General features: G+C 42.4%; 1 protein-coding gene across 1 annotated transcript; it reads left to right on the top strand.

The window, feature by feature from the left end:
• Positions 1 to 876: 876 nt before the first annotated feature.
• Positions 877 to 24,065, top strand: LOC311115284 (noelin-3-like; the record flags this gene model as incomplete). Its single annotated transcript, XM_084190478.1, has 6 exons — positions 877 to 945; positions 13,398 to 13,541; positions 15,893 to 16,048; positions 16,556 to 16,775; positions 21,338 to 21,444; positions 23,388 to 24,065. The coding sequence occupies 6 exons, from the start codon at positions 877 to 879 to the stop codon at positions 24,063 to 24,065; spliced, it is 1,374 nt and encodes a 457-aa protein (XP_084046604.1).
• Positions 24,066 to 25,051: the final 986 nt, after the last annotated feature.

Raw genomic sequence — 25,051 nt, 5'->3', positions numbered from 1 at the left:
AACTAATGAGTTGAAATTCGAATTGAATTGGCCACACCCCACAGGATGTACAGTATAATTTGAATTTGAGTTTGAGTGACAGGAAGTAGAATTTAATTCATTGCAATTCAAATAAATTCCACTCAGTCATAGAATATGAGAGTTTCATTGAATCTGACAGGTCACACTTCCAGATACCAAAGAATACATCACTTTTCTCTGGAAACAATGTTCATTTACTCTTTTAACCTTAGTGTTTAGAATAGCCAAGTATATTTCCACCAAACATTTCATTTGTTTTGCTTCTTTTGAAGGCTTTATGACCAACTTGAGGGTTAAACTAATGCATTAAGGGAAATGTAGTATTATCCCCATATTGAGCGAAATGTAAGTGATTAATTAAATAGAATAACTTAGAATATTCGCATACAGGTTTTCTTTTCCATCAATATTTTATACGCATGTATATAACGATACGTTTGATGTTTTATGTACTGTATTGTAGGCTATCTATCACAAATTCCCAATTGCGCTTTTTTATTGATCAAATTAATTAATCTGGCCGATGAGACAAGTATCCCTAAATGATGTCATATCCGCTTTGCAGGTCCCTGTACATCGCTGATGTTTCACCACCCCGGTTCTGCTGCCACAAACTTTTCCAGGTCGTGCTCAGTCACGAGCGGCTGGTGCTGTCTCTCGCGCGTTCCGAGCAGTGGTGAACGTGATTACTCGTCTGATGGCATTGATCTACCCCTCGCTCTTTCTCTGGAGTCGTTAAACAGCCGGGCATTTGACCGTTTTTTAACAGGCAGAACCACCAGTCATCCTCCACACTGACTGAGCGACGTGCTTGAAACATACAGAGGAACAGGAGGCGACCCGTTTGTGGGCAGAATGCGGGCGCTATCCGTGGTGCCGAATCCGCTGCTGTTTCTACTGCTGTTCAGCTATTATCCTTCTGTGGTGAGTTGAGTTCCACTGACTGCCTGTTTCATCGCCAAGACACTGCGTGAGGAGTTAGGCTATTAGCTAGATTAAAACAACTGCATAATTATAGTTTTAGGCGGATAGACTGATACAATGTTGTGATTTGAAGTTCGTATTACAACGTGTTGAGAACACAAATACAAGCTTCAATCGCTTTCTCTGAGGGGCTGTGAATGGAGAAACTTGTTTAATTGTTTGAAACATCTGTAAGCCATTCAGTGGCTTTTACAGGGATAGAAAGAAACAGGAATGTAATGCTTCTCCCTCCTCTTAACTGTTGCATTGGTGGGTTTTCAATTCATTTTTCTTTATACATTCAAGGGGCAAATTTAGTAGAACACTCTTAATGGAAGTTCCCTAGTCTGCAGTGTTTAAATTGCACTAATTAATGACTGTTAAGACACGGGAGAAACAGACATCTGCGTTTTACTTGTCATGTCTGTCAGCAGATTGTTCACCACCACACTCTCTCTCTCTCTCTCTCTCTCTCTCTTGTCTCTCACTCTCTCTCTCTCTCTCTCTCTCTCTCTTGTCTCTCACTCTCTCTCTCTCTCTCTCTCTCTCTCTTGTCTCTCACTCTCTCTCTCTCTCTCTCTCTCTTGTCTCTCACTCTCTCTCTCTCTCTCTCTCTCTCTTGTCTCTCTTGTCTCTCTCTCGCTCTCTCTCTCTCTCTCTCTCTCTTGTCTCTCACTCTCTCTCTCTCTCTCTCTCGTCTCTCTCTCTCTCTCACTCCCCCCTCTCCCTCCCCCTCTCTCCCCCCCTCTCTATTCCTCTCTCTGTCTCCCTTTGCCAACAACACTGTATATGGTTGTATTCTGATATTGATTCTTGGAAGTTGCCAGAGAAGTAACTGTCTTTTTTAATGGTGGGTTCAATCATTATACAACACAATTACACTGACCAATTTCCTATTGGCTCTAATAGAAAGACCATCTAAAACAACTTTAATGGGGAAGGGGGCACCAAAGAATCTGAACTCATCATGAGGGACCACAGTAGCTCGCAGGTCTGCGTACCCGCATCCATTCACACACATGGAATCAGAGCCAGGCCTTTTGGGGGGCCTTAAGCAACATTTTGTTGGGAGGCACCTCCACAACCTGAGAGCAAAATATTTTAGCCGCCCCACTCTTGACAGAGTAGAGAAACGTTTGAAGTTTTAGAGTTTATTTCATGCAATTCTGCACATTTTGCCATAGGGTGGAGAGACATGTCAGGGTGTTAAAGTGGCAGTCTATTCATCAGAACATAAAGCATTGTCAGGGTGTTATAGTGGCAGTCTATTCATCAGAACATAAAGCATTGTCAGGGTGTTATAGTGGCAGTCTATTCATCAGAACATAAAGCATTGTCAGGGTGTTATAGTGGCAGTCTATTCAGAACATAAAGCATTGTCAGGGTGTTATAGTGGCAGTCTATTCATCAGAACATAAAGCATTGTCAGGGTGTTATAGTGGCAGTCTATTCATCAGAACATAAAGCATTGTCAGGGTGTTATAGTGGCAGTCTATTCATCAGAACATAAAGCATTGTCAGGGTGTTATAGTGGCAGTCTATTCATCAGAACATAAAGCATTGTCAAGGTGTTATAGTGGCAGTCTATTCATCAGAACATAAAGCATTGTCAGGGTGTTATAGTGGCAGTCTATTCATCAGAACATAAAGCATTGTCAGGGTGTTATAGAGGCAGTCTATTCATCAGAACATAAAGCATTGTCAGGGTGTTATAGAGGCAGTCTATTCATCAGAACATAAAGCATTGTCAGGGTGTTATAGTGGCAGTCTATTCAGAACATAAAGCATTGTCAGGGTGTTATAGTGGCAGTCTATTCAGAACATAAAGCATTGTCAGGGTGTTATAGTGGCAGTCTATTCATCAGAACATAAAGCATTGTCAGGGTGTTATAGTGGCAGTCTATTCATCAGAACATAAAGCATTGTCAGGGTGTTATAGTGGCAGTCTATTCAGAACATAAAGCATTGTCAGGGTGTTATAGTGGCAGTCTATTCAGAACATAAAGCATTGTCAGGGTGTTATAGTGGCAGTCTATTCAGAACATAAAGCATTGTCAGGGTGTTATAGTGGCAGTCTATTCAGAACATAAAGCATTGTCAGGGTGTTATAGTGGCAGTCTATTCAGAACATAAAGCATTGTCAGGGTGTTATAGTGGCAGTCTATTCAGAACATAAAGCATTGTCAGGGTGTTATAGTGGCAGTCTATTCATCAGAACATAAAGCATTGTCAGGGTGTTATAGTGGCAGTCTATTCATCAGAACATAAAGCATTGTCAGGGTGTTATAGTGGCAGTCTATTCAGAACATAAAGCATTGTCAGGGTGTTATAGTGGTAGTCTATTCATCAGAACATAAAGCATTGTCAGGGTGTTATAGTGGCAGTCTATTCAGAACATAAAGCATTGTCAGGGTGTTATAGTGGCAGTCTATTCATCAGAACATAAAGCATTGTCAGGGTGTTATAGTGGCAGTCTATTCAGAACATAAAGCATTGTCAGGGTGTTATAGTGGCAGTCTATTCATCAGAACATAAAGCATTGTCAGGGTGTTATAGTGGCAGTCTATTCAGAACATAAAGCATTGTCAGGGTGTTATAGTGGCAGTCTATTCATCAGAACATAAAGCATTGTCAGGGTGTTATAGTGGCAGTCTATTCAGAACATAAAGCATTGTCAGGGTGTTATAGTGGCAGTCTATTCATCAGAACATAAAGCATTGTCAGGGTGTTATAGTGGCAGTCTATTCATCAGAACATAAAGCATTGTCAGGGTGTTATAGTGGCAGTCTATTCAGAACATAAAGCATTGTCAGGGTGTTATAGTGGCAGTCTATTCATCAGAACATAAAGCATTGTCAGGGTGTTATAGTGGCAGTCTATTCATCAGAACATAAAGCATTGTCAGGGTGTTATAGTGGCAGTCTATTCAGAACATAAAGCATTGTCAGGGTGTTATAGTGGCAGTCTATTCATCAGAACATAAAGCATTGTCAGGGTGTTATAGTGGCAGTCTATTCATCAGAACATAAAGCATTGTCAGGGTGTTATAGTGGCAGTCTATTCATCAGAACATAAAGCATTGTCAGGGTGATATAGTGGCAGTCTATTCATCAGAACATAAAGCATTGTCAGGGTGTTATAGTGGCAGTCTATTCAGAACATAAAGCATTGTCAGGGTGTTATAGTGGCAGTCTATTCATCAGAACATAAAGCATTGTCAGGGTGTTATAGTGGCAGTCTATTCATCAGAACATAAAGCATTGTCAGGGTGATATAGTGGCAGTCTATTCATCAGAACATAAAGCATTGTCAGGGTGTTATAGTGGCAGTCTATTCAGAACATAAAGCATTGTCAGGGTGTTATAGTGGCAGTCTATTCATCAGAACATAAAGCATTGTCAGGGTGTTATAGTGGCAGTCTATTCAGAACATAAAGCATTGTCAGGGTGTTATAGTGGCAGTCTATTCATCAGAACATAAAGCATTGTCAGGGTGTTATAGTGGCAGTCTATTCATCAGAACATAAAGCATTGTCAGGGTGTTATAGTGGCAGTCTATTCATCAGAACATAAAGCATTGTCAGGGTGTTATAGTGGCAGTCTATTCACCAGAACATAAAGCATTGTCAGGGTGTTATAGTGGCAGTCTATTCATCAGAACATAAAGCATTGTCAGGGTGTTATAGTGGCAGTCTATTCAGAACATAAAGCATTGTCAGGGTGTTATAGTGGCAGTCTATTCATCAGAACATAAAGCATTGTCAGGGTGTTATAGTGGCAGTCTATTCATCAGAACATAAAGCATTGTCAGGGTGTATAGTGGCAGTCTATTCAGAACATAAAGCATTGTCAGGGTGTTATAGTGGCAGTCTATTCATCAGAACATAAAGCATTGTCAGGGTGTTATAGTGGCAGTCTATTCAGAACATAAAGCATTGTCAGGGTGTTATAGTGGCAGTCTATTCAGAACATAAAGCATTGTCAGGGTGTTATAGTGGCAGTCTATTCAGAACATAAAGCATTGTCAGGGTGTTATAGTGGCAGTCTATTCACCAGAACATAAAGCATTGTCAGGGTGTTATAGTGGCAGTCTATTCAGAACATAAAGCATTGTCAGGGTGTTATAGTGGCAGTCTATTCATCAGAACATAAAGCATTGTCAGGGTGTTATAGTGGCAGTCTATTCATCAGAACATAAAGCATTGTCAGGGTGTTATAGTGGCAGTCTATTCATCAGAACATAAAGCATTGTCAGGGTGTTATAGTGGCAGTCTATTCATCAGAACATAAAGCATTGTCAGGGTGTTATAGTGGCAGTCTATTCATCAGAACATAAAGCATTGTCAGGGTGTTATAGTGGCAGTCTATTCAGAACATAAAGCATTGTCAGGGTGTTATAGTGGCAGTCTATTCATCAGAACATAAAGCATTGTCAGGGTGTTATAGTGGCAGTCTATTCATCAGAACATAAAGCATTGTCAGGGTGTTATAGTGGCAGTCTATTCAGAACATAAAGCATTGTCAGGGTGTTATAGTGGCAGTCTATTCATCAGAACATAAAGCATTGTCAGGGTGTTATAGAGGCAGTCTATTCAGAACATAAAGCATTGTCAGGGTGTTATAGTGGCAGTCTATTCATCAGAACATAAAGCATTGTCAGGGTGTTATAGTGGCAGTCTATTCAGAACATAAAGCATTGTCAGGGTGTTATAGTGGCAGTCTATTCAGAACATAAAGCATTGTCAGGGTGTTATAGTGGCAGTCTATTCAGAACATAAAGCATTGTCAGGGTGTTATAGTGGCAGTCTATTCATCAGAACATAAAGCATTGTCAGGGTGTTATAGTGGCAGTCTATTCAGAACATAAAGCATTGTCAGGGTGTTATAGTGGCAGTCTATTCATCAGAACATAAAGCATTGTCAGGGTGTTATAGTGGCAGTCTATTCATCAGAACATAAAGCATTGTCAGGGTGTTATAGTGGCAGTCTATTCATCAGAACATAAAGCATTGTCAGGGTGTTATAGTGGCAGTCTATTCATCAGAACATAAAGCATTGCCAGGGTGTTATAGTGGCAGTCTATTCATCAGAACATAAAGCATTGTCAGGGTGTTATAGTGGCAGTCTATTCAGAACATAAAGCATTGTCAGGGTGTTATAGTGGCAGTCTATTCAGAACATAAAGCATTGTCAGGGTGTTATAGTGGCAGTCTATTCATCAGAACATAAAGCATTGTCAGGGTGTTATAGAGGCAGTCTATTCATCAGAACATAAAGCATTGTCAGGGTGTTATAGTGGCAGTCTATTCATCAGAACATAAAGCATTGTCAGGGTGTTATAGAGGCAGTCTATTCATCAGAACATAAAGCATTGTCAGGGTGTTATAGTGGCAGTCTATTCATCAGAACATAAAGCATTGTCAGGGTGTTATAGAGGCAGTCTATTCATCAGAACATAAAGCATTGTCAGGGTGTTATAGTGGCAGTCTATTCATCAGAACATAAAGCATTGTCAGGGTGTTATAGTGGCAGTCTATTCAGAACATAAAGCATTGTCAGGGTGTTATAGTGGCAGTCTATTCATCAGAACATAAAGCATTGTCAGGGTGTTATAGTGGCAGTCTATTCATCAGAACATAAAGCATTGTCAGGGTGTTATAGTGGCAGTCTATTCAGAACATAAAGCATTGTCAGGGTGTTATAGTGGCAGTCTATTCATCAGAACATAAAGCATTGTCAGGGTGTTATAGTGGCAGTCTATTCAGAACATAAAGCATTGTCAGGGTGTTATAGTGGCAGTCTATTCATCAGAACATAAAGCATTGTCAGGGTGTTATAGTGGCAGTCTATTCAGAACATAAAGCATTGTCAGGGTGTTATAGTGGCAGTCTATTCAGAACATAAAGCATTGTCAGGGTGTTATAGTGGCAGTCTATTCATCAGAACATAAAGCATTGTCAGGGTGTTATAGTGGCAGTCTATTCATCAGAACATAAAGCATTGTCAGGGTGTTATAGTGGCAGTCTATTCAGAACATAAAGCATTGTCAGGGTGTTATAGTGGCAGTCTATTCAGAACATAAAGCATTGTCAGGGTGTTATAGTGGCAGTCTATTCAGAACATAAAGCATTGTCAGGGTGTTATAGTGGCAGTCTATTCATCAGAACATAAAGCATTGTCAGGGTGTTATAGTGGCAGTCTATTCATCAGAACATAAAGCATTGTCAGGGTGTTATAGTGGCAGTCTATTCATCAGAACATAAAGCATTGTCAGGGTGTTATAGTGGCAGTCTATTCAGAACATAAAGCATTGTCAGGGTGTTATAGAGGCAGTCTATTCATCAGAACATAAAGCATTGTCAGGGTGTTATAGTGGCAGTCTATTCATCAGAACATAAAGCATTGTCAGGGTGTTATAGTGGCAGTCTATTCAGAACATAAAGCATTGTCAGGGTGTTATAGAGGCAGTCTATTAATCAGAACATAAAGCATTGTCAGGGTGTTATAGTGGCAGTCTATTCATCAGAACATAAAGCATTGTCAGGGTGTTATAGTGGCAGTCTATTCATCAGAACATAAAGCATTGTCAGGGTGTTATAGTGGCAGTCTATTCATCAGAACATAAAGCATTGTCAGGGTGTTATAGTGGCAGTCTATTCAGAACATAAAGCATTGTCAGGGTGTTATAGTGGCAGTCTATTCATCAGAACATAAAGCATTGTCAGGGTGTTATAGTGGCAGTCTATTCATCAGAACATAAAGCATTGTCAGGGTGTTATAGTGGCAGTCTATTCAGAACATAAAGCATTGTCAGGGTGTTATAGTGGCAGTCTATTCATCAGAACATAAAGCATTGTCAGGGTGTTATAGTGGCAGTCTATTCAGAACATAAAGCCTTGTCAGGGTGTTATAGTGGCAGTCTATTCAGAACATAAAGCATTGTCAGGGTGTTATAGTGGCAGTCTATTCATCAGAACATAAAGCATTGTCAGGGTGTTATAGAGGCAGTCTATTTATCAGAACATAAAGCATTGTCAGGGTGTTATAGTGGCAGTCTATTCAGAACATAAAGCATTGTCAGGGTGTTATAGTGGCAGTCTATTCATCAGAACATAAAGCATTGTCAGGGTGTTATAGTGGCAGTCTATTCATCAGAACATAAAGCATTGTCAGGGTGTTATAGTGGCAGTCTATTCATCAGAACATAAAGCATTGTCAGGGTGTTATAGTGGCAGTCTATTCATCAGCACATAAAGCATTGTCAGGGTGTTATAGTGGCAGTCTATTCATCAGAACATAAAGCATTGTCAGGGTGTTATAGTGGCAGTCTATTCAGAACATAAAGCATTGTCAGGGTGTTATAGTGGCAGTCTATTCAGAACATAAAGCATTGTCAGGGTGTTATAGTGGCAGTCTATTCAGAACATAAAGCATTGTCAGGGTGTTATAGTGGCAGTCTATTCAGAACATAAAGCATTGTCAGGGTGTTATAGTGGCAGTCTATTCAGAACATAAAGCATTGTCAGGGTGTTATAGTGGCAGTCTATTCAGAACATAAAGCATTGTCAGGGTGTTATAGTGGCAGTCTATTCAGAACATAAAGCATTGTCAGGGTGTTATAGTGGCAGTCTATTCAGAACATAAAGCATTGTCAGGGTGTTATAGTGGCAGTCTATTCAGAACATAAAGCATTGTCAGGGTGTTATAGTGGCAGTCTATTCATCAGAACATAAAGCATTGTCAGGGTGTTATAGTGGCAGTCTATTCATCAGAACATAAAGCATTGTCAGGGTGTTATAGTGGCAGTCTATTCATCAGAACATAAAGCATTGTCAGGGTGTTATAGTGGCAGTCTATTCATCAGAACATAAAGCATTGTCAGGGTGTTATAGTGGCAGTCTATTCATCAGAACATAAAGCATTGTCAGAGTGTTATAGTGGCAGTCTATTCAGAACATAAAGCATTGTCAGGGTGTAATAGTGGCAGTATTTCAGGCTATCCGTATTGGATCTGGTGCAGCTCGATGTGGAGGGATGAGTGGGTGCGTCCTAATCATTTCTCCTTTCTCCCAAAGTGTACACTTGTTCACTTCCCTTCACTAATTTCAATGGAAATGACTGGTATATGGAAACTCCCTCTAGCGCTCCACCAATCCGAGGCTTTTAAATGTGTGGTAGGTAGTGAACGAGTGCACACTTGAGGAGAAAGGAGAGATTATTGGGAACACAGCCAAGATGTACGCACAAGGAGGAGGAAGTGACCATTTCACCCACAGAGACTTGACAAGCTGGCCTCCAATGTAAGCTTTTCAAATCACACTGAAAAGAACTATGAGCGTAAGGTTTTTCCTTGGTCAATTTGGCATTATGAAAAAAGATCCAGGTTTCATCAACTGCCAAATGCCAAGAGACTGACTCGCTGACTCATAACTTGATAGTCCTGAATAAATGAAGCGGCCTCACAATGAACACACTGCACATGCCCTGAAACTCTTTCAGTCTGAGAGCCAGCACTTTATTTTTCTATATTTTCACTGCTCGGCTGATCTCTATTCATTGTGATTGTCTCATACCAGATATGTGAACTTTGTGGCGAATAGAGATTGAAAATGTATTTGCCCATCAGATGGTCACACTCTGACCGGGGGTAAATCCATTTAGAATTCAATCACTTTTTGACAGAATGCCTTTTGATTTAAAGAAAACTTTCCGTACATGTTTGCCCATGGAAGAAGTGGTCAGAAAATGACTTTTTGGACCTGAATGCCAAAACATTCAAGAGATAAAGGTGCTCAAAGTTGACCTATTTTTCATACCCCACCATACCATGAAACATCCACGTCTTCATCACTGGAAAAGATAAACGGTTGAGATTGATATCATTTAAATGCTTACAAACAGGGATGACAAACTATTTCATTATTTCTTGAAGAAAATGTTTTGGCCCAGTGCAGTCAAAATTTTTTGATCCCAACACAGTTAGAAACATGGTTTTCCTGTGTTTTATATATACACTGCTCAAAAAAATAAAGGGAACACTTAAACAACACAATGTAACTCCAAGTCAATCACACTTCTGTGAAATCAAACTGTCCACTTAGGAAGCAACACTGATTGACAATACATTTCACATGCTGTTGTGCAAATGGAATAGACAACAGGTGGAAATTATAGGCAATTGGCAAGACACCCCCAATAAAGAAGTGGTTCTGCAGGTGGTGACCACAGACCACTTCTCAGTTCCTATGCTTCCTGGCTGATGTTTTGGTCACTTTTGAATGCTGGCGGTGCTTTCACTCTAGTGGTAGCATGAGACTGAGTCTACAACCCACACAAGTGGCTCAGGTAGTGCAGCTCATCCAGGATGGCACATCAATGCGAGCTGTGGCAAGAAGGTTTGCTGTGTCTGTCAGCGTAGTGTCCAGAGCATGGAGGCGCTACCAGGAGACAGGCCAGTACATCAGGAGACGTGGAGGAGGCCGTAGGAGGGCAACAACCCAGCAGCAGGACCGCTACCTCCGCCTTTGTGCAAGGAGGAGCAGGAGGAGCACTGCCAGAGCCCTGCAAAATGACCTCCAGCAGGCCACAAATGTGCATGTGTCTGCTCAAACGGTCAGAAACAGACTCCATGAGGGTGGTATGAGGGCCCGACGTCCACAGGTGGGGGTTGTGCTTACAGCCCAACACCGTGCAGGATGTTTGGCATTTGCCAGAGAACACCAAGATTGGCAAATTCGCCACTGGCGCCCTGTGCTCTTCACAGATGAAAGCAGGTTCACACTGAGCACATGTGACAGACGTGACAGTCTAGAGACGCCACGGAGAACGTTCTGCTGCCTGCAACATCCTCCAGCATGACCGGTTTGGCGGTGTGTCAGTCATGGTGTGGGGTGGCATTTCTTTGGGGGGCCGCACAGCCCTCCATGTGCTCGCCAGAGGTAGCCTGACTGCCATTAGGTACCGAGATGAGATCCTCAGACCCCTTGTGAGACCATATGCTGGTGCGGTTGGCCCTGGGTTCCTCCTAATGCAAGACAATGCTAGACCTCATGTGGCTGGAGTGTGTCAGCAGTTCCTGCAAGAGGAAGGCATTGATGCTATGGACTGGCCCGCCCGTTCCCCAGACCTGAATCCAATTGAGCACATCTGGGATCCAGACCTACATGGGTTGATAAATTTGATTTCCATTGATAATTTTTGTGTGATTTTGTTGTCAGCACATTCAACTATGTAAAGAAAAAAGTATTTAATAAGATTATTTCATTCATTCAGATCTAGGATGTGTTGTTTAAGTGTTCCCTTTATGTTTTTGAGCAGTGTATATCCACACAATGAGGTTGGAATAATACTGTGAAATTGTGAAAATAATGATAATGCCCTTTTAGTGTAAGAGCTGTTTGAAAAGACTGTCTGAAATTTCAGCCTGTTTTGGTGGGATGGAGTTTTGGCCTGCCTGGTGACATCACCAGGTGGTAAATTAGTTAATAGACCAATAAGAAAGAGAGTTCCAAACCTATCTGCCAATAACAGCTAGTTTTCAGTTTTCCCCTCCCCACTCAGACCACTCCCAGACAGTCCCAGCTAAATTCTTGCTTGAGAAATTACTCTTTGCTAAGAAGCTATTTTTGTTTCTTTTTGACCATTTTAATTGAAAACAATCACAGTAAGGTACTTAATAGTTACCCAGAAATTATTTGATATTGAGATAAAAAATAAAAAAAACAGCTGCATTGGACCTTTTAATATAAATTATGACATTATTTTCATCTTTATCGTCAATTATCTAAAAAAACACGGAAACTCACTTTTTTTTTTTTTTTTTTTTTTTTCATATTCGCATATGTTGTAGCTTAGACCCTACTTCACATTATCTGAGGTTTTTGTGTTGTGCTCGCCATTGGTTGAGACGTAACATGCTCTTGAATACCGGATGGGTGTCATTTCAATCATATAAATAGTTTCATAGAATGGACCTATACCTTCAGACCACCGCAATTCAACTGGTTGGAATTTTTTATTGAATTGAAATCATAACTTCTTATTAATACCACAAAGATGGCCGCCGGTCCACCCACCATCGAATGTCAACTTAAATGGTCACGTCTATTGTATTATGTATAGAGTATTTCTATCATTTCAATAGGTTTCCTATGGAGGATTTTAACAGTATCGTTTTAAAACAACTGATATGCCCATTCAAGTCAACATTGTCTGATGTGTGTGACCTCCAACCATCTTTGTGGTACCATTTGAAAGTACATTTATCAGCCAAAACTTGACACCCAACCTGTATTCAAAAGCATGTTGTGCTCAACCGATGGCGGCCACAACATGAAACCTCCGATTATGTAAAATAGGGTCGGCTACAACAAAAAATAATCGTAGTCTATGCATTTTTAGATAATTGATGTTTAAGGTTAAAAGATGACATCCTTTAAATTTTTTAACGTATTTTAAGAAATAATACAATTGTTAGAAAACCCTGTTTGTAAGCATTTAAATGATATCAATCTCAACCCTTTATCTTTTCCAGTGATGATATGGTGGGGTATGCAAAACGGGTTAACTTTGAGCACCTTTATCTCTTGAATGTTTTGGCATTCAGGTCCAAAAAGTCACTTTCTGAGCACTTCTACAATGGGCAAATATGCATGGGAGGTTTTCTTGATGTTCAAATCAAAAGGGATTCTGTCAAAAATGGATTGTATTGAAATCGATTTACCCACTGGTCCTTCAAAGCGTCTGTAGTGTGGAGAGACGAGGGGTGCAGATTTCACCTTTACATCATTTTAGACACAACCATAACCATAAAGATGCTGTGTGTTAGCCAATGGCCACATGATGGGACTCTTGCATTGGTTATTTATTGTTAGGAGGAATATCCATCAGAGACCATTTTACTGTGTAATGAACTCACTTGAGCATTGTGTGTGTGTGTGTGTGTGTGTGTGCGTGTGTTGTGTGTGTGTGTGTGTGTGTTGTGTGCGTGTGTGTGTGCATACGTTTGTTGTGTGTGTGTGTGCATACGTTTGTTGTGTGTGTGTGTGCATACGTTTGTTGTGTGTGTGTGTGTGCGTGTGTGTGTTGTGTGTGCATACGTTTGTTGTGTGTTTGTGTGTGCATACGTTTGTTGTGTGCGTGTGTTGTGTGTGTGTGTGTGTGCGTGTGTTGTGTGTGCGTGCGTGTGTGTGTGTGTGTGCATACGTTTGTTGTGTGCGTGTGTTGTGTGTGTGTGTGTGTGTGTGTGTGTGTGTGTGCGTGTGTGTTGTGTGTGTGTGTGTGTGTGTGTGTGCGTGTGTGTGTGTTGTGTGTGTGTGCGTGTGTTGTGTGTGCGTGTGTGTGTGTGCGTGTGTGTGTGTGTGTGCGTGCGTGTGTGTGTGTGTGTGTGTGCGTGCGTGTGTGTGTGTGTTGTAGACCATCAAGGCTAAGGAGGGCTGGCAGGTGTACTCCTCGGCCCAGGATGCAGATGGCAGGTGTATCTGTACGGTGGTGGCTCCTGAACAGAACCTCTGCTCCAGAGACGCCAAGGAGGGCCAGCTCCACCTGCTAATGGAGAAGGTACTGGACACACACACACTGATACACACACACACACTGATACACACACACACACACACACACACACACTGATACACACACACACACACTGATACACACACACTGATACACACACACTGATACACACACACACACACACTGATACACACACACTGATACACACACACACTGATACACACACACACACACTGATACACACACACACACACACTGATACACACACACACACTGATACATACACACTGATACACACACACACACACACACACACACTGATACACACACACACTGATACACACACACACACTGATACACACACACTGATACACACACACACACACTGATACACACACACACTGATACACACACACTGATACACACACACACACACTGACACACACACACTGACACACACACACACACTGATACACACACACACACTGATACACACACACACACACACACACGGATACACACACACACGCTGACACACACACACTGATACACACACACACACTGATACACACACACACACTGATACACACACACACTGATACACACACACACTGATACACACACACACTGATACACACACACACACTGATACACACACACACACTGACACACACACACTGATACACACACACACTGATACACACACACTGACACACACACACACTGACACACACACACTGACACACACACACTGATACACACACACACTGATACACACACACACACTGATACACACACACACACACACACTGATACACACACACACACACACTGATACACATACACACACTGACACACACACACTGATACACACACACACTGACACACACACACACTGATACACACACACACACACACACTGATACACACACACACACTGATACACACACACACGGACACACACACTGATACACACACACACACACACACTGATACACACACACACACACACACACACACTGATACACACACACACACTGATACACACACACACACACTTATATACACACACACACACTGATACACACACACACACACACACTGATACACACACACACACACACTGATACACACACACACTGATACACACACACACACACACTGATACACATACACACACTGACACACACACACACTGATACACACACACTGATACACACACACACACTGATACATACACACACTGACACACACACACACACTGATACACACACACACACACTGACACACACACTGATACACACACTGACACACACTGATACACACACACACACTGATACACACACAGATACACACTGATACACACACACACTGATACACACACACACACTGATACACACACACACACTGATACACACACACACACTGATACACACACACACACACTGATACACACACACACACACACTGATACACACACACTGATACACACACAACACACGTATGCACACACACAGATTCACTCACACACATTATGAACCAACGTCACTAGCATTACTCTCATCTATGATAATAACAATAATGTATGAAGCATGGGCCTTTAAATGTATCCTGTCTGTGTAGCACGCCAGGGGGTGTTGCTCTATGTATTCCACTGTGGTCCAGTGTGGTAAAGTTAACACTAATGTACAAACATGCCTTAGGGGAGTTTCAACCAGGCCATTTCAGGATCGTTGGAATCAGAGGAGCACGGATAATGGAACACAGAGTATGAGTGTGATGTAGTGGTGAAAAAGCCAAAACACAATGGAGGAAGCATTGTAACTGTTGGCTGGACTTGGTCTAGGCCCGTCCCACGCCAACTGATGAGCTATACATTTAAAAAAATGTTTTACTTCAAATTACACCCACCACTGCCGTGCCATTAAAAAGAAATCAACAGTAAAAGGAAAAAATGTAACAAAAGAAAACCAAAACATTTAAATCTTGTGGGTGCAGAAAACCAATGATGCCTCTTCTTCTTCTCTTTCCTTAAGGTGCAGAACAACTAATGATGCCACTTCTTCTTCTCTTTCCTTAAGGTGCAGAAAACCAATGATGCCTCTTCTTCTTCTCTTTCCTTAAGGTGCAGAAAACCAATGATGCCTCTACTTCTTCTCTTTCCTTAAGGTGCAGAAAACCAATGATGCCTCTACTTCTTCTCTTTCCTTAAGGTGCAGAAAACCAATGATGCCTCTTCTTCTTCTCTTTCCTTAAGGTGCAGAAAACCAATGATGCCTCTACTTCTTCTCTTTCCTTAAGGTGCAGAACAACTAATGTGATGCCTCTACTTCTTCTCTTTCCTTAAGGTGCAGAACAACTAATGTGATGCTTCTCCTTCTTCTCTTGTCCTGTAGGTCCAGAACATGTCCCAGTCCATCGAGGTGCTGAACCTGCGGACCCAGAGAGACTTCCAGTACATCATGAGGATGGAAGGCCAGTTCAAAGGGATAAGGTCGAAGTTCAGACAGATAGAGACCGACAGGAAAACACAGGTCAACAGAAACTTCCAGGTAAGTCGGTTTGATAGGAAAATTAGAGGAACATTTGCAGGGATCATACAATACCCTTTGACATAAGCTACCAAGCTGTCAAACTAACATCTTTTGTGACATCATGGTCAGATTGTCAACTGATTTATTTTCTAATCTTGTTACATGAAATATCTTCAATCAGAAAACAACAGGAAGATAATGATTGATGTTCAGGGGTGATAATGATTGATGTTCCCGGGATGATAACGATTGATGTTCCAGGATGATAAGAATTGATGTTCCAGGATGATAAGGCTTAATGCTCCATGATGATAATGATTGATGTTCCAGGTTGATAATGATTGATGTTCAGGGGTGATAATGATTGATGTTCCAGAATGATAATGATTGATGTTCCATGCAACATTTTGTCCACTGGGCTTGTGTTTTTCCTTCCCCAGGAGTTGAACTGAAATGATATTGAACCATATGTTTCCCCAGGAGTTGAACTGAATTTAATTGAACTCTGTATTTCCTTCTCTATAGGAGTTGAAGGGTAAGATGGAGGCCCTACAGCCTCTGATCCCTGTGTTGAAGCAGTACAAGACAGATGCCCAGCTCATCTCCCAGTTTAAACAGGAGATCAGGAACCTCTCCATGGTGCTCACAGCCATCCAGGAGGAGATAGGAACCTACGACTACGAGGAACTACAACGGAGGGTCCTGAATCTGGAGAACAGGCTACGCAACTGCATGAGCAAACTCAGTGAGTCACATGCACACACGGACACACACACACCAGTGGCGGTTAGTGACGTTCAAGATTAGGGAGGACAATTATTTCTATTGCAGCATATTGGATGACTGTCATTCATATTCTATTCACCCAGCTCAATGTAACATCCATAGGTTTAGGCTACTACATGATACAGGATTTGCCCTACACCCGTCACGAGGTTGCTACAACCTAGCCTATGAATCAAAGTTTACAACGTAGGTGCACACAGGTCGAGAGTTAATTTGGAGTAATCAAGGTGACAGACAGTGACACTATTCAATACTGCCTTGCACACTCTTGCCTGAATCTAGTTGATCCGGGGGGTTATCATTAGTCCAAAACAGTTGAACGTTTTGCACCTAGCTAGCTGGCTAAGGCAACTCTTCCAAGTCAAGGTCAGCTTTCGGTTGTATTAATGTATTGTCCACAGGGCCTGCAGGTAACTGCTAAACTGCTTGCTGTAACATTACAATGTACTGCGTGATTGTACACATGGATTGGATTGTGGGTTTACTGACGCGTTAGTTGTAGTTTGTTGACTATAATGTTACTATGGTGACAATGATGTAGGCTGTGTAGCGGTTAGCGGTTATGGTATGAAGGTTTAGCTCTGAGAGGTTTTTTGCGCCTGGTCACAGACGGCTGCTGTGTTGTGCACAAGCGACGGGAAAAGGTGAGAGGAGCGCGTATATCGTTGTGAGAAGGAATTATACAATGAGCAAAGTGATGATGCTGTTTGCATGTGGCTGCTATGAAAGTGAACTGTGTGTGCAGGGGATCAGGGGTGTATTCATTCCGCCGATTCTGTTCCAAAACGTTTCTTAAACGGAAGTAAACGCAACGAAACGGGGAGGGACCTACGTGAATTTGTCCAATTGAAACACGCGTTTTAGGATAAATAGCAATCCCCTCTGTTTGAGTCATGTTGTTGTAGGCTTACACTGAACAAAAATATAAACGCAACATGCAACAATTTCAAAGATTTTACTGAGTTACAGTTCATATAAGGAAATCAGTCAATTCAAATAAATTAATCTATGGATTTCACATAACTGGGCAGGGGCGCAGCCAATCAGAATTAGTTTTTCCCCACTAAAGGGCTTTATTACAGACAGAAATACTGTCCGGGTGGCTGGTCTCAGACGATCCCGCAGGTGAAGAAGCTGGATGTGGAGGTCCTGGGCTTGCGTGGTTAAACGTGGTCTGCGGTTGTGAGGCCGGTTGGACGTACTGACAAATTCTCTAAAACATCGTTGGAGGCGGATTATGGTAGAGAAATTAACATTCAATTCTCTGGCAACAGCTCTGGTGGACATTCCTGCAGTCAGCATGCCATTTGCATGCTCCCTCAAAACTTGAGACATCTGTGGCATTGTGTTGTGTGACAAAACTGCACATTTTAGAGTGTCCTTTTATTGTCCCCAGCACAAGGTGCACCTGTGTAATGATCATGCTGTTTAATCAGCTTCTTGATATGCCACAGCTGTCAGGTGGATGGATTATCTTGACAAAGGAGAAATGCTCACTAACAAGGATGTAAACAAATTTGTGCACACATTGTGAGAGAAATACTGTAAGCTTTTTGTGTGTATGGAAAATGTCTGTGATCTTTTATTTTAGCTCATAAAACATTGGACCAACAATTTACATGTTGCGTTTATATTTATGTTCAGTATAATTAGCTGCTAAGTAAGTGAAAGGTAAACTAAGAATAAATTAATTTGTTCAAAACTGTTTAACTATTGTCTTTCTCTCTCTTTGAATCAACTACTCACCACATTTTATGCACTGCAGTGCTAGCTAGCTGTAGCTTATGCTTTCAGTAATAGATTAATTCTCTCATCCTTTGATTGGTGGACGACATGTCAGTTCATGCTACAAGAGCTCTGATAGGTTGGAGGACGTCCTCCGGAAGTTGTTATAATTATTGTGTAAGTCTATGGAAGGGGGTGAGAACCATGAGCCTCCTAGGTTTTGTTTTGAAGTCAATGTACCCAGAGGAGGACGGAAACTAGCTGTCCTCCGGCTACACCATGGTGCTACCCCAGAGAGTGCCGTTGAGGCTACTGTAGACCTTCATTGACCTTCAATCAGTTATTTGGTGACGTGAATATTTTTAGGATAGTTTTATCTAAAAATTATAACATTTTTTAATTTTTCAGTATTTTTATTTTCGTATAGATGCTCACACTCGAGCCTACGACTATGAGCATCTACAGCACAGTCTCAGTGCTCAGTCTGGAGGACAGGCTACATGGACATGCACCTTTTGTACCCATAACCATAGAAATATACAGTACATATCATTGGATTAAGTTAAAAAATGTACTACTACTGCGACTACTACTACTACTGCTATTACTACTACTACTACTGCTGCTACTACTACTACTGCTACTACTGCTATTACTACTACTGCTACTACTACTACTACTGCTACTACTACTACTACTACTACTGCTACTACTACTGCTATTACTACTACTACTGCTGTTACCTGTTACTGGAAATGTAGGAAAGGAAACTGACGATGATACGTTTTTCATATACTGTCATGATCAAAAGTTTTGAGAATGACACAAATACTCATTTTCACAAAGTCTGCTGCCTCAGTTTTGATGATGGCAATTTGCATATACTCCAGAATGTCATGAAGAGTGATCAGATGAATTGCAATTAATTGCAAAGTCCCTCTTTGCCATGAAATTGAACTTAATCCCCAAAAACATGTTCACTGCATTTCAGCCCTGCCACAAAAGGACCAGCTGCCATCATGTCAGTGATTCTCTCGTTAACACAGGTGAGAGTGTTGATGAGGACAAGGCTGGAGATCACTCTGTCATGCTGATTGAGTTAGAATAACAGACTGGAAGCTTTAAAAGGAGGGTGGTGCTTGAAATCATTGTTCTTCCTCTCTTAACCATGGTTACCTGCAAGGAAACACGTGCCGTCGTCATTGCTTTGCACAAAAATGGCTTCACAGGCAAGGATATTGCTGCTAGTAAGATTGCACCTAAATCAACCATTTATCGGATCATCAAGAACTTCAAGGAGAGAGGTTCAATTGTTGTGAAGAAGGCGTCAGGGCGCCCAAGAAAGTCCAGCAAGCGCCAGGACCGTCTCCTACAGTTGATTCAGCTGCGGGATCGGGGCACCACCAGTGCAGAGCTTGCTCAGGAATGGCAGCAGGCAGGTGTGAGTGCATCTGCACGCACAGTGAGGCAAAGACTTATGGAGGATGGCCTGGTGTCAAGAAGGGCAGCAAAGAAGCCACTTCTCTCCAGGAAAAACATCAGGGACAGACTGATATTCTGCAAAAGGTACAGGGATTGGACTGCTGAGGACTGGGGTAAAGTCATTTTCTCTGATAGATCCCCTTTCCGATTGTTTGGGGCATCCAGAAAACACCTTGTCCGGAGAAGACAAGGTGAGCGCTACCATCAGTCATGTGTCATGCCAACAGTAAAGCATCCTGAGACCATTCATGTGTGGGGTTGCTTCTCAGCCAAGGGAGTGGGCTCACTCACAGTTTTGCCTAAGAACACAGCCATGAATAAAGAATGGTACCAACACATCCTCCGAGAGCAACTTCTCCCAACCATCCAAGAACAGTTTGGTGACAACCAATGCCTTTTCCAGCATGATGGAGCACCTTGCCATAAGGCAAAAGTGATAACTAAGTGGCTCGGGGAACAAAAAACGACATTTTGGGTCCATGGCCTGGAAACTCCCCAGACCTTAATCCCATTGAGAACTTGTGGTCGATCCTGAAGAGGCGGGTGGACAACCAAAAAACCCACAAATTCTGACAAACACCAAGCATTGATTATGCAAGAATGGGCTGCCATCAGTCAGGATGTGGCCCAGAAGTTAATTGACAGCATGCCAGGGCGGATTGCAGAGGTCTTGAAAAAGAAGGGTCAACACTGCAAATATTGACTCTTTGCGTAAACTTAATGTAATTGTCAATAAAAGCCTTTGACAGTTATGGAATGCTTGTAATTATACTTCAGTGTTACCATAGTAACATCTGACAAAAATATCTCATAACACTGAAGCAGCGAACTTTGTGAAGACCAACATTTGTGTCATTCTCAAAAACGTTTGACCACGACTGTCCATGTGACTAATAAAACACTAAATCTGAATCAATTGTCTTCCAATATCCCCTCCCGCGAAAGCCTCCCCCGTCCCAGATGTCCCTGATATTATCATACCACCCCATACCGTAACGCTTTTAACATTTTTCATGTACTTTTTAGTGTATCAGATAGACTCATAAGTGAGATGGAACTGTGTGTTCTAGTCTACATCCCAAATGGCACCCTATTCCCTATAAAGTGCACTAGTTTTGACCAGATCCCTGGGATGGCCATTTGGGACGCAGCCGATTTAACTAGATTACAGATGAACTAGATACAGGTAACAGGTGGAGCGTTCCAGTGGTCAGAGGCATGAAATTAGCTGTTAAGAACTAACACAGTCAGGGGAAATCTAATCGGAGTACTGTGTGTGTGTGTCTGGTCTGGTCTGGTCTGGTCTGTCAACAGCTTGTGGTAAACTGATGAAGATCACTGGACCTGTGATGGTGAAGACCTCTGGTACACGGTTTGGAGCCTGGATGACTGATCCACAGGCCTCCCCTAGAAACAACCGGGTGAGTGGAGGGGGGGGGGGAGGGAGGGAGGGAGGGAGGGAGGGAGGGAGGGGGGAGAGAGAGGGAGGGAGAGAGGGAGGGAGAGAGGGAGGGAGAGAGGGAGGGAGGGAGGGAGGGAGGGAGGGAGGGAGGGATAGACAGACAGACACAGACAGACAGACAGATAGATAGATAATGTAGTTTATGGGTGTAAAATCAATTAATTGACAGTCACAGACGATGTAGTTTATGGGTGTAATATGCGTTGTATATATACTACCAGTCAAAAGTTTGGACACACCTACTCATTCAAGGGTTTTTCTTTATTTTTTACTATTTTCTACATTGTAGAATAATAGTGAAGACATCAAAACGATGAAATAACACATATGGAATCACGTAGTAACCAAGAAAAGTGTTAAACAATTTTTGTTATATTTGAGATTCTTCAAATAGCCACCCTTTGCCTTGATGACAGCTTTGCACACTCTTGGTATTCTCTCAACCAGCTTCACCTGGAATGCCTTTCCAACGGTCTTGAAGGAGTTTCCACATATGCTGAGCACTTGTTGGCTGCTTTTCCTTCACTCTGTGGTCCAACTCATCCCAAAGCATCTCAATTGGGTTGAGGTCGGGTGATTGTGGAGGGCAGGTCATCTGATGCAGCACTCCATCACTCTCCTTCTTGGTAAAATATCCCTTACACAGCCTGGAGGTGTGTTGGGTCATTGTCCTGTTGAAAAACAAATGATAGTCCCACTAAGCGCAAACCAGATGGACTGTCGTTTCTCTTTGCTTATTTTAGCTGTTCTTGCCATAATATGGACTTGGTCTTTTACAAATAGGGCATTCCAGGTGACTACCTCATGAAGCTGGTTGAGAGAATGCCAAGCGTGTGCAAAGCTGTCATCAAGGCAAAGGGTGGCTACTTTGAAGAATCTCAAATATAAAATATATTTTTGATTTTGTTTAAAACTTTTTTTTGGGTTACTACATGATTCCATATGTGTTATGTCATAGTTCTGATGTCTTCACTATTATTCTACAATGTAGAAAATAGTAAAAAGAAAAATCCTTGAAATGAGTAGGTGTCCAAACTCGTGACTGGTACTGAACATGAATAAATAAACCATCAGACTAACTACTAATACTGCTGCTTTCAAAGAGCTTGTCGAACCTTCTGGGGCGGCAGGTGGCTTAGTGGTTAAGAGCGTTGGGCCAGTAACCGAAAGGTCGCTGGTTCTAATCCCAGAGCCGACTGGGGTGAAAAATCTGTTGATGTGCCCTTTGAGCAGCAAGGCACTTAACCCTAATTGCTCCTGTAAGTCGCTCTGGATAAGAGCGTCCACTAAATGATGTAAAATGTAAATTGACTTGTATGTGGGTCGTTCCACGAAAAGAGGGCCTTTTTAAGGTTAAACTATTCCTTTTTAAATAATGTATTTTTCAAAAGAAACGTCTAATAGTCAAATAATAGCGTAAAAGCAGGTGAGCTGGTTTTACTCTTTGTGGCCATTTTCTGGTGTTTTGTGGTGGAAAACTGAGTGGATCATCAACACGTCAACCCTGTTACCCATAGATGGACAAAATATATACATTTTTACATGAAGCTTGCATTCACTCCGTGTTAAATACAACACGCTTCCATTCCCCCTGTCACAAGGGAATTTATGGCTGATCTAAGATGAACACTTAATTTATTTGGCACTTAATATGCACTTATTGCTATACTACGTTTTGTTATTTAACCTCTTGAGATGGGAAAACATGCTTTTTTATGAAGTTTAACATGTTTTTGTGACAGAATGTTAAAATTAGGTAAAAAATTATAATAATCTGGACCAAGTTACACTTCAAAAGCTACCGAATGGCTGGAACGACCCATGTGCTACGTTCTGACTAATGTGCCTACAAAGTAGACCTTTAAATTGTTAATGTCCTCTTGTACTTTTGTTCTTACCCAGGTCTGGTACATGGATGGCTACACCAACAACAAGATAGTCAAAGAGTACAAGTCCATAGCAGACTTTGTTTCCGGGGCCGGGTCTCGAACCTACAACCTGCCGTTCAAGTGGGCCGGGACCAACCACGTGGTGTACAACGGCTCTCTGTACTACAACAAGGTCCAGAGCAACATCATGGTGCGCTACCACTTCGAGACGGGCCGCGTGGTGACCCAGAGAGCCCTGGAGAACGCCGGCTTCCACAACGTCTACCCTTACACCTGGGGAGGCTTCTCCGACATAGACCTCATGGCCGACGAGCTGGGCCTGTGGGCCGTCTACGCCACCAATCAGAACGCCGGAAACATCGTCATCAGCCAGCTCAACCCGGAGACGCTACAAATCCTCGGAACCTGGAACACGGAATATTCCAAACGGAACGCGGGGGAGTCCTTTATGATTTGCGGAACACTCTACATCACCAACTCTCACCTGACTGGTGCTAAGGTCTACTATTCATACTCCACCAAGACCTCCAGCTATGAGTACACAGACATCCCCTTCCACAACCAGTACTTCCACATGTCCATGCTGGACTATAATGCCAGGGACCGGGCTCTGTACGGCTGGAACAATGGACACCAGGTTCTGTTCAACGTCACGTTGTTCCATATCATCAAGACAGAGGACGATTCCTGAGGAGGAGAACCTCAGAGGAACTCAAAGGAACCCACCGGAACGATTTAGTTACCGGAGTGTAACTCCAGTTCTATGAGTGGAGCTCCGCCCCATAGGGGAGCTCTGCTCCTATTGGTTTACCCACTGCCCTAAGGCAGCATCAGCCTGAGACAAAATGATGCACACACCTGCAGCCAATAGGAGTACAGGTGTCCCTATAAAAGGGGACGCCTCCCCTCAATCAGCCTCCCGAGATATTTATCTTCAGCGAGACTAGAGAGGGTCGGCAGGGCCTTAAGTCCTATGGGGCTCCGCTCCACTCATACAACTGGAGTTACAACTCCGGTAACTAAATCGTTCTATATCGTGGAGCTCCGCCCCATAGGGGAGCTCTGCTCCTATTAGTTTAAGGCGGAGCGTAGCGCTCCAAAATGTACTCCCTGCCGAGCCCAGCACTTCCCATCGAAACGAAAAGGTCAGGCCTAGCAATGGCTGCAACCAATTCCCGCAGTGCTGCAACCACTGTATAAAATACAAGTGTCACAATGTACTGCGTCATCGGTTAAAAACCCGCCCCACCTAGTCCAATGGCAACACCAGTGACTAGTGTCCTCTGTACTAGCAGATAGATGGTACCTCAATATCCTGTCACAATAATACCGACCACTAATGGAATGACACAAAGTGTCACTCTACATTGTGTACACGGTAGACCGCCTCACTCAATCAATGGAACCCCAGAGATTAGTGGGCAGATCCCAGAACATGATTCATACTAATCTGAACAAGCAGATAGATGACGTCACATTCCGTCAAATTATCATGACCGGTCTAATGGTACCGTAACCAAGGTTACTACTATTGTCCCTCATCATTCCGCCTCAACCCAGTTATCCACTGGTGGGCAGATCAATACACGCTCTCTACTGTACTGAACCTGTCAGTCAGGAGTCATGTCATAATACGTCCTTCCATCAGAAGCGGACCTGAAAGAGACCTGTCCCCTC

The sequence above is a fragment of the Coregonus lavaretus genome, assembly GCF_964263955.1.
Source record: "Coregonus lavaretus genome assembly, contig: HAP1_SCAFFOLD_2277, whole genome shotgun sequence".
NCBI classification, from domain to species: domain Eukaryota; kingdom Metazoa; phylum Chordata; class Actinopteri; order Salmoniformes; family Salmonidae; genus Coregonus; species Coregonus lavaretus.
Note: the sequence above shows the minus strand (reverse complement) of the source record. Positions and strands in the feature narration are given on the sequence as shown.